Consider the following 16624-nt stretch of genomic DNA (forward strand, 5'->3'; position numbering starts at 1 on the left):
ATTCAAAAATTACGATTATACCTAAATACTTATTATAAAAAACTATAATAAACATAATATGGGAATTTCTGCTCTCGTTATATTTATATTTACTACTTTGTATGAATGAGTACTAACAATTTTTATGGGGTAAAATTTCGCAAAAGTTTATATCTTACTAATATTATAAATGCAAAAGATTTTATGTTTGTTTGTTTGTTACTTTGCTACTCCTTTACGTCAAAACAGCTGAAGGGATCAAGATGAAATTTGGAACTAGGGTAGATTATGGTGTAGAATAACACATAAGCAACTTTTTATCCTACGGAAACGTGGGCGAAGCCGCTGACACAAACTAGTCTTACATAAATATTTTAATTGACAGTTTAAAACTAAAATTATTTAGTTACCTACTCTACTGTTTATTAAGAAAAAAGTACTAATACTGAATTTAAGATACAATTCATAACATTGTACCTAAAGTATCAAAGTGATTGTCAACAAAATACTTGACATATTATTGTATCATTTCGTTGAAGTACTGCAATTATTACTGATTGATTTTGAAATAGTAATAGTGTGATGTATGTTACTAATAATAATTTACTAGAAGTAGACACTTTCATTTGAAGTGACTTGTTCGTTGAAGCATTAGCAGTAGAAGTTTCAGTCATACTGTTACAAATACCAGATGTGTAACCGAGACATTACACTGGCCATCAATAATTATTACTCATCGTAGGTTTTATCTTCATTCCGTATTGCATGAAACAATACAAGAAGCCGAACAGCTTCGCACACAGGACCAAAGTAAGCTAAATAATCATATTGTATGTAAAATGTATAACATATATGTTGTGAACGACTAACAAGTAGCCAGCTTACTCACAACCGGCACGCTCGGTGCAGCATGGTTCGTGACGCGTGACGTCACTGTGTGCACCGCCTGCAGGAGTCGAGCACTCGATGCTACCGCCACCTCTACAGAGCCTCTCACTACACTACTCTAGCACAAACTTGTGTGTCGCTAATCCCCGCATACTTGTACTCGCGACCTGACCCGCTTAGGTGGCATAACAATACGTGTCCTCTGATATCTTCGTTCTTTCTTTCTTTTCCTTATTTTTTAATTGCTTGCAGATTCAAGGAGGCCGAGGCGGCACAACTGGACAGAGCGTACGTATACTTACCTACGCACGTATACTAGCACCACACCGCTTTATAAACTGTCTCAGTTCTCTTGGCTTGCTCTCCATCTCGCTTTCATTGTTTTAGAGCTTTCGTTGTGGGTGTGTGTTGTAGTGCTATGGTTTGTACGCAACTCTTTGTACAGGTTTCAAGTATTTACGCTACGATTTCATTGGTGGCTTTCTATGGATCCTGGTGTTTTAGATATACCTACGTCTGTTTGAGACGAACTGCCGCAGGCAGTCCGCTAAATTACCAAAATCGTTTTATAGCTTCTTAACGAGATAATAATAACATCGTTAATGTTTACTACATCTATATTAAGGCATAAAACCTTAATATAATTTAGGGTAAATAGGCTCTTAAATCGTGAACTAAGTATGAGAACAAAACATTAATAGCAAACTGGGGAATTCGGCCGAACAAACAAAATAAACGACAGTTGGAAATAAATGAAAAACGATACAATTGTACTTGTCGCCAGGGAATACTTTCGGAAATAGGCATGTCAGGCAAAATGATACATTTATTTTGTAGCAAACAACTTTTGTAGATAAAAAATATATATTTCTTTTACAATTGCATGCTTCGAACTTGATCCATCTAAGGCGATCCAATTTAAAAACCTAAGAATCAAATTAAGCTATATTTCACACGAAATTCATTGGATTTGTCTCATTTTCAGCCACTCGTATTAGATTTCACTCAAATTATTTTACTTAATCAAAATCAACCTGAGAGGTGGGACTTGAAGGTCGATGACACTCTATTGAATTATTAGATATTTGATCATGTGAAAAATAAGCGAATATAACTACATATGATATTAAGTTTCTCTCCAAATAGAGTACCACAAAGAGATGAACATTTTCATCTATTTATTTTTGCGTGAAATTTTATTACGAATAGCAGAAATGTAAAATGTATTCTGTTAATGAATGGGCTTTTGTCTATTTCTTAATACGCGTCACTGGCAGACATTTTAATTAAACATTTTCAAATAACCTTGTAGTTATTGAACTGATACAATACCGAACAAAGAGGGATACTGTATCTCAATGTTATCGGCAACAAATTAATTATTATTTATCATCACTTGCATATATGAATCTTACCCAATCAATACTTCAGTAATAATATCGGGTCGTTAATCCTTTTATCATTTTACTCACCGGTTTATGAAATCACTGAAATCCTTACTAATATGAAAGTGCGAAAATGTGTTTGTCACAAACAAATCGATTTTATTAATACGGTTTTAGTATCTGAAGATAGTTAGGAGACTGGAAAGAGGTATAGATTACTTTAACTCTTTGACCACACCAGTAAAGCCGCGGAAAACGAATGAAACACAAGAGATATTTAAGATATCCTTCCTACACTCGGATAAACCATATGTTCTGTGTACTAAGGTTTATTATGGAATAGATAAAATTAGATCGATTAGTTAGAGAGCACCCACTTAGCATGTAATTCTATTAGTGGAATCGTGTATCTACTTCAACTATAAACCAAACGCGTTAAAAGGTTTTTGATAAACTCGTCCCACCGGTGTTGTAATTGATCGTAGATTGAGGTACTTAATTGACATCCACTTAATGAGACTTAATTGAACATCGTTAAAAACAGTTTAGCGATCCCGAATCTTCTAAATCTACCTATCGTATTGTTTATACACGAGTGTAGTAAACAGAATGTCATCAGTAGAGATGTGGACGATTTGCCATTTTTTTTTTTTTTTTATTGTTAAATGGGACGACGTTTGGCCGCTATCTCACCTGATTTTAATTAATTCTTTAGTCGTTCTATTTATAAATATTTAAACTTAAAAATGTTTCCGAGTCTTAACTGTTAATTAATAACTGAGTAAAATTCTTTCAAACTCTGTTGGATGCTGTGCACAGTTATACGTTGGTTTAATATTTCTTCCGTTTATAAATAACATGGTTTGTACAGTGTTAGTAGATATCGTAGAGTCTATATCTGCACGTAAATTGAAATAAACCTTCCACATCTGTTTAAATCTGTTATCAGAATCTGTCCTTCGGTCCTTCCTCAACATTGTTTTCATAAAAAAATCTTAATCTTTGCGCACAAAAAAAATAAGATTAAAAAGTTTGTGATGTAATTAATTTCCTTAATACCTGAAATACAAGATAAACCATTTTGCAAACAGAGGTATTGGATTTATGAATATTGGCGTCATCAATAATCGGGAATACGCTAGTAACGCAACATGTAACATACTCGACTTGAAAGCGACTCGCACCTTGAAAGTAAAATAATCGATACGGACAGTACGCCGTACTCGGCTCACTCATATTTTTCATTTCATCTTAGGACGACTTCCAACCTTTCCTACGTGTACATCTGATTTGTCTTTGATATTGATAATGCTCTTACTGCCCCTCGATTTCCAAGTCGAACATTGATTACCGGCGCCCACCGTTGCCAGTTTCCATTAGCGCCAAATTTATCGTCGGGCGGCGTCGCGCGCTCTCGGCGCTGAGCGCTCGACACGAGGCGAGGCGAGGCGCGGCGCGGGCGGCCGGGCGGCGGGCGAGCGAGTGGGACGCGCCCGCTCGAGTCGCTCGGCTCCATTGATAGTCCGCGCGGGCTGCCGGCGACACGCCACCTCCATGCCCAGCGACACGCGATGCACATACCTCTTGTTCTGCCGTACAAACCCCTACCGTCACTGAAACCCCAACTAAAATGTGACTTAAAGCATCGGTGCTATTTTATCGCGAAGTGAGCCCCCTTATTATCTTTCTTACCAGTCTCTCAACAAAAAACGTACCGTGCATATTTACTTGAGTGTTTGAGATTCGCGGTTGAACGGTTGGACATTGTCGAGGTCGTTCACTGATCTGACAAGTTGGCCCCGGCCGCGCTGCACGCAATGCCCGAGCTTCACCAACTGCGTTTATTAATCGGTGCCAAGGATGAGGCCTAATATTTATGCATACCTTCAGATTTGAAAACTGACATTAACTTAGTTAAAGATAATAAGCTTATGTGATAATATATTTTATGTTATATAAATACAGAGGTTTCACTTAAATATTGCTGTCGATAAGGACATTGTGATAAAGTTATCTGAACATATGTATGTCGGAGTGATAGAATGTTTAATCCAATAAGAGATTAGCCTGAAATATTAATTATTTTTACATACAAAAAAGCAGACTGACGACAAAGAAGAGTTTATATAATAGCGACCGAGAGTGTCATCTTACTGAGGTCGACAATAACAACAGTCATTAGTGGGTAGTATAGCGGTCGCGGCGTAGGAGACGAGCGGCGCGACGTCAGCGCGATGACGATCGATCCGCGATAGGTGAATCTGTCGCGATCGCGAGCAGTCGGTGCGTGGCCGCGTGTTATGTAGTGAGTCAGTGGTGAGTGAGCAGCCACAGTGATGCAGCGGTCAGGGTCCCAGTCGGAGCGGCTGGGAGGCGCGGGCGCCGGCGTCTCCTTCATCGCCAAGAGCTCTGCCTCAGAGCACAGCATGTCCACCGGCGTGGCAGCCGGCTCCAGCGGCGGCACGCTGCCTCGCACTCTCAGCACCAGCGTGCTCAGAATTAAAAACAGATCCACGTTCTGGGAGAAATTCTGGGACGAACGTACCAGGCGCGATGCGTGAGTAACATTGTCTGTTTCCCATCGATAGACTCTGTATGGTTTCGTACAACACTTCACCATAAGTAAAGAAAATAAAGGTGCAGCTGATGATATCGTAGGGCATGAACACGTAATTATCTACACACGACATATTTATTTATTTGATAAAATCAACCAAAACGAAAAAAATACCCAACATGACGATAATATAATGTAATCAACAACTCACACTTCACCAAAGGGACAACTAAAACGAGAGATTCTAAAATGTGCTGAACAAATAGAGTTGAGTGTATTTGATTTTCCGTTTAGTAGAACCAGAAACATTATTTTTAGACAATGTCAAAAACATGTGATGGAAGTACTGAATAGGCAACAAGTATTCTGTTCCATATTCGCAATGTAGCTACTACACATTGTAGGCCGGTGTAAACTTGTAAATCAATCGCAGTTTATGTTATGCCTACTCGTTTGTTATTAGTATGAAAATAGCCTCATAAATCTCATTGTTTTCTAAGCACCTTAATTGTTTTTGTTGTAGCTGGGTAGTGCAGAGCATGTACGCAATCCATAGACATTAGTAAATGTTAACCTTAATAAGAATTTCAATCAAGATCCTCGGTCTCAGCTCGGTACATTCATCTCGGTTTATGTTTAGAGTAATTGCGCGCTGACTATCTAAAGTCTCTAGGGACCGACCGCGGCAACTCACGTCCCTCTGTCCCTCCATCCGTAAAAACAAATCAACATTATTCTTCGCAACAATTAATAACACGAATGTTGTGTGGAAATATTAATTACATAATAGAGCGCCGAGTAAATTAATTGAAGTCAACACAGCGCGTCCATCGCGGAATATTGAAAAAGCGAACTGATATTTAACTGGCGAAACAAAGTTTTTCACTTCGTACATCACGTTAAGTGCTTACTGGACAGTGAAAAAGTATCCGTCATGTTTCCATAACGATACTGACACATGGTAAATGGATGCATTTTTATCTTGGAACTATAGCTAGTTATTAAATGAAATATTACCTCAGTGCCGTGACATTCCCTGTGAAGGTAGAAGCCAGAACATTTTTCATTAAGATGAACGACTAAGAAACCAATTACTGTCTACATAAAATCACGGCTTTATTCTACTTGATAACTTGATATTACAAGCAAGGTCGTGGAGGTACTTACAGTAGAACTCGTTGTATTTGCAAAACCTATAAAATCGATTGTTTCTGATCAAATATCTCAACTAACCAAATGAACGGTAAGGGAGGGTCCTTGTTTTAACCACTCAAGCGTGAAATAAGACAATTAAAGGGATGGAATGATTGTTCAAAGTGTACAGTACATGTATACAATTTGCACGCAGAGACAGACATCCGCCGACGTCAGCATAAATGGTAAATATATAGCTACGTCCTGCTCTATGCAATATGCATGTAGAATAGATAGATGATAGCAATTTGCATTCACCTTCACTGCGGTATTTAACTGTAATAGCGTTGGAGCGGATCTCCGTGCACCTCTCAATCACTTTATACGTAGGTAGTGACACCCACCTGGGAAGGGCTTTTCTCGATAATTGCCAACTAAATTTAGAAATAAGCGCCAGTAAGTGAAGCTAATATTCTCGTCGTTATAACAGTATTATAGGGGGAAAGTGAGGGAGATATTGGACTCTATAGTAACAAGTTGTACAGTGCGAATACGTAGCAGTTGATACATTGTGTTCTGAACTTTGGCTATGCCTTTAAAATCAATTTAAATTTCCAGTGACAGTACGTCACTTGAATTCGATTTATTTGATTTGGAGAACCAAAAGCTGTCCTTTGAACTGTGGCTGGCACCACAGATTTCAAAGGTCGCTTCGATTTTGGTGGAAATTAATCCAATATTGCGAGTAAATTGTGTCAGCGCGAATTCGTACACGTGTATCTGTGCGAAACAGGCGATACAGTAAACGTTCGCTTGACATCGGTTAGCACAGGAAATACATTTGATAATGTAATAAAATGTCGATTCCGTTGACAAATATTGAATCGAAATACAGATGCTGTAAGGTGTAGGGTAAAAGGATTACAAGAATGTTTGCGCTTCCATAATAGCCATTGACGTCATAAAAATGGACGTGTAGAAGAAGGCTCTACAAACCAAATTTTCTATTTGGACTAAAGTAATTTTTGATTCCCAAATAACAAGCTAAATCCAAAAATAACTAAAGTACGTATCTTATATTTTACGCCACCTGTTTCAAGTAGAGCATCTTAATATTTGATGAATCTTTTAGCCTAAGTCTAACTTAGTCTTTTACACTGTAATCTCATTTTTATTCCCTTTTCGTTGGGCAAGGCAGGCAAATTCTGTAAATCTATTTAGTCGATTCGAAATAGACTTAGTTCGTAGAACTGTATCTATGGGATTGTTTTTATAAAATGAAAGCTTAACTACGTTGCCTTGTTAACAGAGTGGGTGTTAATTGGAAACACGTGGACGGTGCAACGGGCAGGGTCTAGGTGTCTACAAATAGAATGGAACTGATGAAAGCATTCATCCTATATTTTGTTTAAGCTACAGTGTAAACGTCACTTCACAGGCCGGCCTTTGTTTATTTGTATAATCCATTATGGAGTTTAATTGATTTTTACTACTCGTGCGCTATTCAAATAGAGTACAATTTAGCATTCTACCCAATCCGTTCACCTCACAGAATTATTTGCAGGGATTTTATTCCTATCTACCCAAGTATAACTTAACATGGGTTCGAAACGCAAACTTGTTTACTACACGTCAAAATGATAGACGCTTTGCTTGCAGTTCTTATGGAATCTTGCCAAAACTGCCTTCGATAGAGGAAACACTGCTGCAATCTTCATTGTAAACATCTACTGACATCCTCATGTTTATACTTTAACACAAAGAAACTATGAATATAGTCATCTATAGACTATACGTACATATGTAGATGAACAGGTACACATACCACGATATTTCCATAGGATTGGCAACTAGAACCTATGCCAACAGATTTTCTATCATCCGTGCCAACTTTGATGAAATGTAAACGTGAGTAAGTTTGCGATATTAACGACAATAAATATCGATGCATTATATTAGAGCTAATAATTAGTAATTTAGATGAGATTAGATGTTATAGAGACTACTAAATCATTGAAATTATAAGTGTGCAGGTGCTTCACATTACCATAAGATACATACATCATAAAATCGCATAAAAAATTATATTCTAATTATCATAGTCACACAAACCATAACTGCGGTATACCTCTACCAACTTAATATTTCTTCATATTCAATGAATGACGATACCAAGTCCACAACATTAATACAGAAACAACAGAAATCTTAAAACTTTCTTTATCACGTATTGTATGAGGGTGTACGACGAACGCCTGTACGTGGCGTCGGCGCCGAAAATGTTCCTTCATTATTAACTTTTACCTGACTTTATGTGAAGATAAATCCTTAAGACAAGTGCTATAACTTTCTTAGTTTAATATACGAGAATATGTCAGTGCTTGAGTCTAAGTACTTGTGTCGCAGATAACAAACATAATAGTTATATCGAGGGCACGAGGATGTCAGGGGAAATAATCACCGTCCTTCAAACTTCACGTTATACTGCGTTCTGCAAAGGAAGTTCACAGTGCATAATTGCCTGCATTGGATTCCCCATGAGTTTTAAAACAATAAAGTTTGCAATGTCGCTCGATGAATCTGCGCGACATTGGTCATATTTTTATCGAGCTTCGTTATGTATGCATTAAAATTACGTCACTTCCCGAGATTCTTATTTTTTCAATCTCTGCAACTTTTATGTTCCCAGTTGGATAGACATAGTGGTCAGTTACTTCGGAGTTTTATGATTATCATCTCGTCGGTCGTATAATCAAAACAGTTAAACTAATAATGTGATTTTTACAATGTAATTAAGAAACAAAACTGGTCTAAAACTCCTCTTGTACATTAAAAATGGATATACCACTCTAACTGGCTTTCAAGTTATGACGTCAATGGTGAAGAAACCCTTATATTTGAGGAAAAATTGTATTATCCTCTAAAAACACGATGATATCTTACCAACGAAGATATGATACTTCTCTATATTCCAAACAAAATTCCTTCGGGAAGATTGTCTTTTATATAAAAATAAAATTGGACATACGTCTGTGACAGTCCCCGATATCGTATGCCCTTACCTTTGTACCGATCATGTTTCCCCTCGCTGCCATTGTATGCAGAGATGTTATCCGATGGAACGCAATATATAAGGATAAGTAAACACGAGTAGCTATCTGAATCGGAGACCGATCGTCGCGATTTGAATCGATCATGACGCTGCATTATCGAACCCAATGAAGTTAATAGTCGACCAGAGTGCACCTGGTTGAATATCAATCAAACATTTAAATAAAACATGCAGAAACCAGCCGTGGCTCAACCAATTTCGCATAAACAAGTATTTCTTCGGAATCTTGTTTTCATATCCTTTATAAATATAACACATCGAATACTTAAAACCAGTGAAATCAGACTGATCTGCAGTCCTTTGAATGTTTAATGTTGTAAGCAAAATAAATAAGATCGATGTTCAATCGTCTACTCACATCTTTCACATTTACAAAACGATTTTTTCAATCACGCAGTTGAACGATTTTATTTGCCGCAGAGTAAATGTTATAGACTGAAAATATACCGTTTTACTATTTACACAAGAGTGTTTGTAAGTACATGTGAATATATATTATTTATAGAAAAGCTAGCTAAAAAGGTTTTAAATATTAATCTCGAAAACTTTTTAAAACAATTTTAAAAATATTTGCTGAAAATATTGCTAGTATCCATTGTTTAGCTGACAAACCTATTAAAAGTTTGGAACAAAGTTCAGGGCTTCTTGACGCACGATCAAACAACTCCAACAGGACAAGGGTCGGCTCGATATAGGCACCCGTAGGCTGTACGTAATTCATGTTTAATCAACTGCTTTAATGCTTTACAAATAAATTGAATCAATAAATTCAAAACGCTTTTACCAGACGTCATTGCTTAAATATGTATGTACACATCGAGGGTTGAACAAACGATTAATAACGAGACAAGATTCTGCATACATTGTGAAAACTTCAATTTTCAGACGAACAAAGAGAAACAAATCAAAGAGAAAGGCTGTAAAAACATCGTACATTTGTACCATTTAAATTTTACTGCATCGTATAGTAAAATGTTTGTAAAAGTTTAACAACCAAAACTTGTTCGTTCATGTAAAACGTCCAATTGTACAGCACATTTACATTTTACTTTAATATTCATTAAGTTAAATATCTCTGTTCACAGAAACACAAAGATCAAAAAGTAATACAAAATCTATGAAAGATTGGTTTGCTACGATCAATAACTCGGCTCTTTGAGCGAATGTATTTGTTAAAAGCTATCGATTTACTGAAATATGATGGTAGATGTTGACTTCGGGATCAGCTTTACAAAAAGACTTGATATTTTAGCTGTAGCAATTTCGTATTTAGATGTTATAAAAGAGGATGAGAGCGTACTTGTTTCCATTTAGGTAGTTCAGTAAAGGATGTCTACGTTATTTCCTTTACCGACGGCCACGGCTTGAATCGTAAAACCAATTTTCTCCCTCTAGACAACCTGTTAAGAGCTTTTCAGCGTATAAATCAAAACATGGGTAAACTCACAGTAGGTACATATAAGACATATAAGATAAACCAGGCTCGAAATATTGCTCCAGTTTATCTCACGTTGAATTAATTTATGGTTGTTATTTAGTTATTTTTACTTACAATATAAAATACAGCTCTATCATAATTTCTCCATAGATATTTAATATTAATTTTGAAATAAATCGTTATACGTTTCTACCTTATAATCTTGCTTTGAAATAGATAAATGAATTTTGATATTTTTGCGCGCAATTATGGTATCAATGCAATTGTATGTAAGAATAATAAAAATCGGAAAGAACAACATGTTTCAAGTTAGCAAAATATAAATCACAACAAGCTGACTACTGCCTATACACGTATTTTGATACTTGAAACATAAGTAGCCCTTAAAAGCCAAATCTTGTTATATTATAAAGAATTCAAAGGAAACCTTTTTAGACGTCGCCTTTGAAATTTAAAAGAATTGCACTAAATCTGATTTATAAAAATCTTTAGTGCCTTCTTTTATTTATATTCTATGGTTTTACGAAGGTTGAATTTTTATACCTGTTCCTAAAGGACACTACACAGTTCTAGTAAGTAGTCTTTAAGGCTTGAAATGAATGATTTAACTTGATTTTGAAGGGACAATATGTATAGAAAATATATACCAATCACAAACAGTTTTTTAATCGCGATTATAAATGAAATGATTATTTAAATAAAAGTAACTATCTTACCAAAAAACAACCATTTAGGTAGATTTATTATGTTTTACATAATAAATTATAAAATAATTACAAAGTTTTCGAGCCTACAAATAAATATTTAATACACACAAATGAATAAATAACGCAAAAATGATTGGAAGTCCAGATAGAATTGGGAATAATTTTTCACAAGCCCAACGCCAGTGATTTATCATGTAATTCGATTGTTTATCGGCAAACCCCTGTTTATTTTCCGTTCTAATTTATTGCGAACTGCTTGCTAGCAACCATAGCAACGAGTTTTATTTTAGATAAGTGCCCAGTAACCGTTTTTATTGGTCTGTTTTTTATTTTCATTACAAATATGTACGCACGTAACTTGTAGCTTTCCCTGACCTATGTAATCCCGTAGTAATTTGTTATTTGACTGATTTCACCAAAAAGTTTGTATTTACGGTCATCAAATATTGACCTCTTTGAAGTTTAATGATCGGTCAGAGACTCGAAAGAATATCTTTGATCAACAGTCAACTTCAAAAAGTTAACGTCACCTAAAAGTACACAGTGGAGTTGTTTGTGAAGTTGAAAATAAATTATATTTAAGTAGATGACGAGGTAAGGGAAATAGCTAATAGTAAAATTTCATCTGTAGTATAAACATAATAATATCTTCGTTTCGATTGTTCCTCAATTCAAGTGTTCAGTTCAATTCCGACCATAGCAAGTAAACAAGTATTTATTTACATAGGAACCTAATGCTAATGTATTAGTAATCCATTATTATACAAATTCTCTTCGACTTTTACCCGTGAAATTAATAAAAGCAGACAGTTTCCGTAAATGTAGAAAGAATGTAAACAGGGAAGAGGAAAGAATCCCGTATTTTATACAATTTAGTAGTTAACGTTGAGATAAATTAATACCGAATTCACGTTGTGTTTGTAAAATAAAACTAAACTAACAACTGGCTAACGTTTATGTTTGGTGCGAACAAATAATTCATTAATTACTCAAGACTTAATTAACTACAAAAAATGTTACTCTTGATTGTTTGATGAGCACTAGTTGTGTGCCATCTGTAGGATAAAGTAAATAGCGTAGTACTTTAATCTGTCTGCGATTTCCATTTTAAAGGGAAAGCGTTGACCTTCAGCTCTAAAACTGGCGAACGGACGCACAATAGTAAAATTGTTTACATGTCGTATTGTACGTAACTCAATAAGCGGTATCGTAATCTCGAAATGAGGTTTTATACAATTTACCGTCCGTACGTGATTTGGCGCGGGTCGTCCACACAGAAAATAGTACTAAATTACAAAATGTATCGAATCCAATCTACTGAGAAGTACTCGTATTAGTATTATTGAAATTACTCTTTGAACATAAAAATACAGTAAATAAAGTAAAGCATTAATTTCTTATCTTATAAGAAAACTAAATAAACTTATCGAGAGTGAACAAATAGATAACAAACTTCTCTAATATTAGTATCTAATACTAAAAATATCGAAGCAACGTGTCTACAATTGGTGTACCTACAAGTATTTGTTTAAGCAGTAATTTATTAATTGAGGCCAATTGTCTTTTATCTGTTGCTACAAATAGACTGACGGACGACTGACGCTTAGATCAATATAACTTTATGACCTAAAGTAAGCGTATGAGCTTACAGTCTTTATCTATTTTATGAGAGTTCAACGTCCCCTGGATTTTAGTTATGCTAATTTTAAATTCCTCACTCATCTTGCCCTTATTTCATTATTGTGGGATACCAGAGCGCATGAACAGAATTAAAATGTAGGCTTGTAATATTTTGACTAACCTCGACCACGCCTCGGCGTTTTGAAGTCGAAATTGACTGTGGTCACGAGATGACTGATGTGCGGGAGTGTTATAGCATGTTAATTTTTAATAAGTTCCAACCGCCTTTTTGGTTTCGTTCACGTTAACGAGACTGATAAAAAATGCTAAATGTAATAAAGCCACTAATAGAATTTAACTTCCAGATTCTGGATTTAAAGACTAATCCATTACTGTATTTAAAATCAGTAACACAACTAGCATTAAACAAATTAAATACCAATTTTCCACCTTGTTATAATCTAGACAAAAAAATAACTGCGAAATATGTTTACGATAAACATTTCTAGCAAAAACTTGTATTGAACATAAAAAATCAATAAAGTTCCCCGTTGAAGCCCTTGTCTAATAATAGCTATGAAAATTGAGTCTTACTGAATGATTGATAAGAAGAAGCGAGACAGACATACGCCTGCATAAAGGTAAATCAATATGAAGGCTTTATATTTACCTACTACCTACGAGTATATACCTAATAGCGGTTTCATTCAAGTGTATTTTGCGGTCACTAGTAGTTTTTGTGACGAAGAAGACCAGGTAAACAATATATACTATTTTATCAAAGATTTATGGATTAAATCCTGTTATAAATTTATTATAACGTAAACAATCTTTGAAGGTGATGTTTATTGATAATAAATTATGATTTTGTGATCATTATGAGAATAAAACTTAATTTTTCTCTTAACTAATGAAGTAATCTTACAGGATCCAGTCTATATTGTATATGAGATTAAAATTATGACCACTCTGCAACATGACGACATCTTATTTTGATGATGCATTTTGGCCCATCCCTCGACAGTATAACTTTTATTTTACCGCATAACAAACATAAAAGGGCTACCTAAATGGCAATTTTAACATTTCAAACACGATCTTTCAGTCCCTTCCGACTATAATGTCATTTAAGGTAAATACAACCCTTCCTGGTTTTATGACTATCAACCCCATAGAATTGATTCTAACTGTCACATGTAATAATGTCCACGGAAGCTATTTACCCTGTTAGCACCAAACACAATAGTTTCCACAAAGGAAAATATCAACATCAATAATTGTAGTAATTTTCCAGAACCATCCAAATCAATTTAAAAATAATAAAACGTGATAACCATTCTAAGAATACACGCTATAGTGAATAAAGGTTTTTTATACAAAGTTATTTTGGAACGTATTGTCCAATTAGTGATGCTTAAAAATAACTCCCAACAATAGAATAGGACTGCGGCTAAAAATATAAGACGTGTAATAAAAGTGAGACATTTAATTAAAATGTTCAGTGGTATTGTGGGGACAGAAATACACTGGAGACTAATAAGAAAGATGTGGTCTCAGAAAACTTACAGACAGCGTGGGTGTATAAAGCGAACATTTCATACATTGCAACCTGCAATTAGTGTCATGTTTCTGTACCTAAGTATCTAGACTACTTCGATAAGGTAGTGTTCACTAGTAATATAAGACAGGTCTTAAAAGACAACAACAAAAGGATCTTATGTGAACATCTGTTGTTATCTTGTGGTTAAAATACTTAAACGTCGGTGCAAAACAAAAGCGGACAGATTAATCCAATTTGTTGCTGTGAAAGAATCAAATTAGTTGAACAGATTGCAACTGAATACTCTTTTCATGATTGAAAACAAAGGTTGCCTTTGTACGAGTTTAGTTCTGCGAAGACAATACAAGTCCAATCGATAGTTCTAACTAACTCGTACCTTTGATATCGATACCTAGCCATCACTTTGTCTATAAAACAAACTAACATCGTCAGAGCATATAAAGGTACTCCAACTATAAAATCATTTTCAACTTAAATTACAAACGTATAAAGTTGAAATTGCATAAAATAAATTTGACAGTTTAGGGTAACTTAAGTTGCTATTGTCTGTATAGTTTGCGGTAAGCTGTCGAAAGCATTATGGCGATGTTTGTGTAAAATAATCTTGATATGTAAAGGCCATGACCCTTCTATATCTCTTGCTCATGGTTAGACAAAGTATTAAGTACTAAGTACGTGGGTGGGAATTCTCTACACATGTGTTTTTTTTCTTAAACACATGGGGTTATTGAACTCGATTGTTATGATTTACTTTCATTTATTTCATTGCCTTGGGATATTTTTATTACTCACTCTACTCTTTATTATATGGGACTCTATAAACGTAAGTGGTGAAAAGTGGGTATAACATTTCATATGTGCACGGGTAATAGAAGTAGTAATATTATTTTATGTAGGTATGTGTTACTGTTATTGATTTGAATATTATTCGCTTGGTTGGAGTCCGGAAACTCCGTTAACGTGCGCCCTCGTTACCAGGAGAACAGGAGACGCGTAGAATAGAGACATGCCGCCGCCGTGTCGGTCCCGAGTCCCGATTGTCATTCGAACATCAATAACAATTGTTACAAGTAGTCACGCGTCTGACAGTCTGACAATAGATTTTACTAGGATACCCTTCTACACCTAGTCAAATCTATTGTAGAAGAAAATAAATTGGATAAAAATTGGGATTGGTTTGTGATAGGTAATGTCTATTAATTGAAGATAATATGTTGAGAATGAACAGAAAAAATATTGAATATTGTTAGAAATTATATAAATGAGATATGCACGAAACCAAAAAAGATGGCAGAAAGAAAGGAATGGTATGAAATGATTATGGTGTTGACAAATAAAATCTTTTCGTATATAATCCATCTTGCTGATGAATCTATTCTTCCTATAGTTTCTTTTATTATCATCTGTTATGTTACTTCCATCTATTTTTGTCCGTGTTTTGTCTGAGACTCACGCGATTTAACAACTTGTACTTATAATGATTGAGATAATAAATACCAGTGGGCGACATGAAAGATTAATTATTTTCCTTAACGAGGTCTTTGATCCTACGTAAAGAAATTTTAAAATATTTTTGTAATATTTTACCCTATAAACATCAAATACAGATAATCCAACTTATCCATCCCATCCACAGCTATAAGACAAAATAGGTACATAATAATGTTTGTCAAAATATTCGCAAACTTAGTTCGTGATGTCGCATACTAGATCGGGAATTTTTGAGCTAGTTTTGCGCGGGCGAAGCATATAAATATGTACATAACAAGAAAATAGGAACACAAAACCTCCTCTCAGTAGTACTCAAAGAACTTTGGGTCGTCCTCATTTCATACAAACTTACATATGTACATAATGAAAACATATTATAGTAACCCTCCTTATTAGGAAAAATAATGCTTCGTTTTGTTTATGAAGGTACTTCGTCTAAGTGAGTAACGTATTATTACCTACTTACTATTCCTTTCTTGTATACATATCCCAGAGTTGTTCTGACGTAATCGAGGTTATGAGCCCTATTTTGTTTTAGTGATCCAATTCGGACAAACGACGAAACGAATCCCCCAACTCTGTTTATCGCGTAAAACAATTTAAGGCAATCAAATCTTCCACCCACATCCATAGTTCTGCTCGTAAACGTTTTTCGTTTTATTATACGTCGCTTTAATGTTTTCTATTCATATCTGATAGTGTGGTCCTATTATAGTGGCACTGCTATCATTTTATACTCCTTATAATTGAGT

The 16624-nt window shown here is 35.1% G+C and overlaps 1 protein-coding gene across 21 annotated transcripts in view; it reads left to right on the top strand.

The window, feature by feature from the left end:
* LOC118280701 (cAMP-specific 3',5'-cyclic phosphodiesterase) overlaps window positions 1–16624 on the top strand; it is a 548393-nt gene that overhangs the window by 485651 nt on the left and 46118 nt on the right. For 15 of the 21 annotated variants that reach the window (XM_035601037.2, XM_050701301.1, XM_050701303.1 and 12 more), the window contains one exon: window positions 1120–1155. The exons of 5 other annotated variants lie outside the window; for them this stretch is intronic. In XM_035601037.2, coding sequence (XP_035456930.2) covers window positions 1120–1155 — 36 coding nt within the window. Of the gene's footprint in view, window positions 1–1119; window positions 1156–3770; window positions 4810–16624 lie in introns of those variants that run through there. One more of the 21 variants, XM_050701304.1, reaches the window with a different exon arrangement.

The sequence above is a fragment of the Spodoptera frugiperda genome, chromosome 20 (assembly GCF_023101765.2).
Source record: "Spodoptera frugiperda isolate SF20-4 chromosome 20, AGI-APGP_CSIRO_Sfru_2.0, whole genome shotgun sequence".
NCBI lineage: Eukaryota > Metazoa > Arthropoda > Insecta > Lepidoptera > Noctuidae > Spodoptera > Spodoptera frugiperda.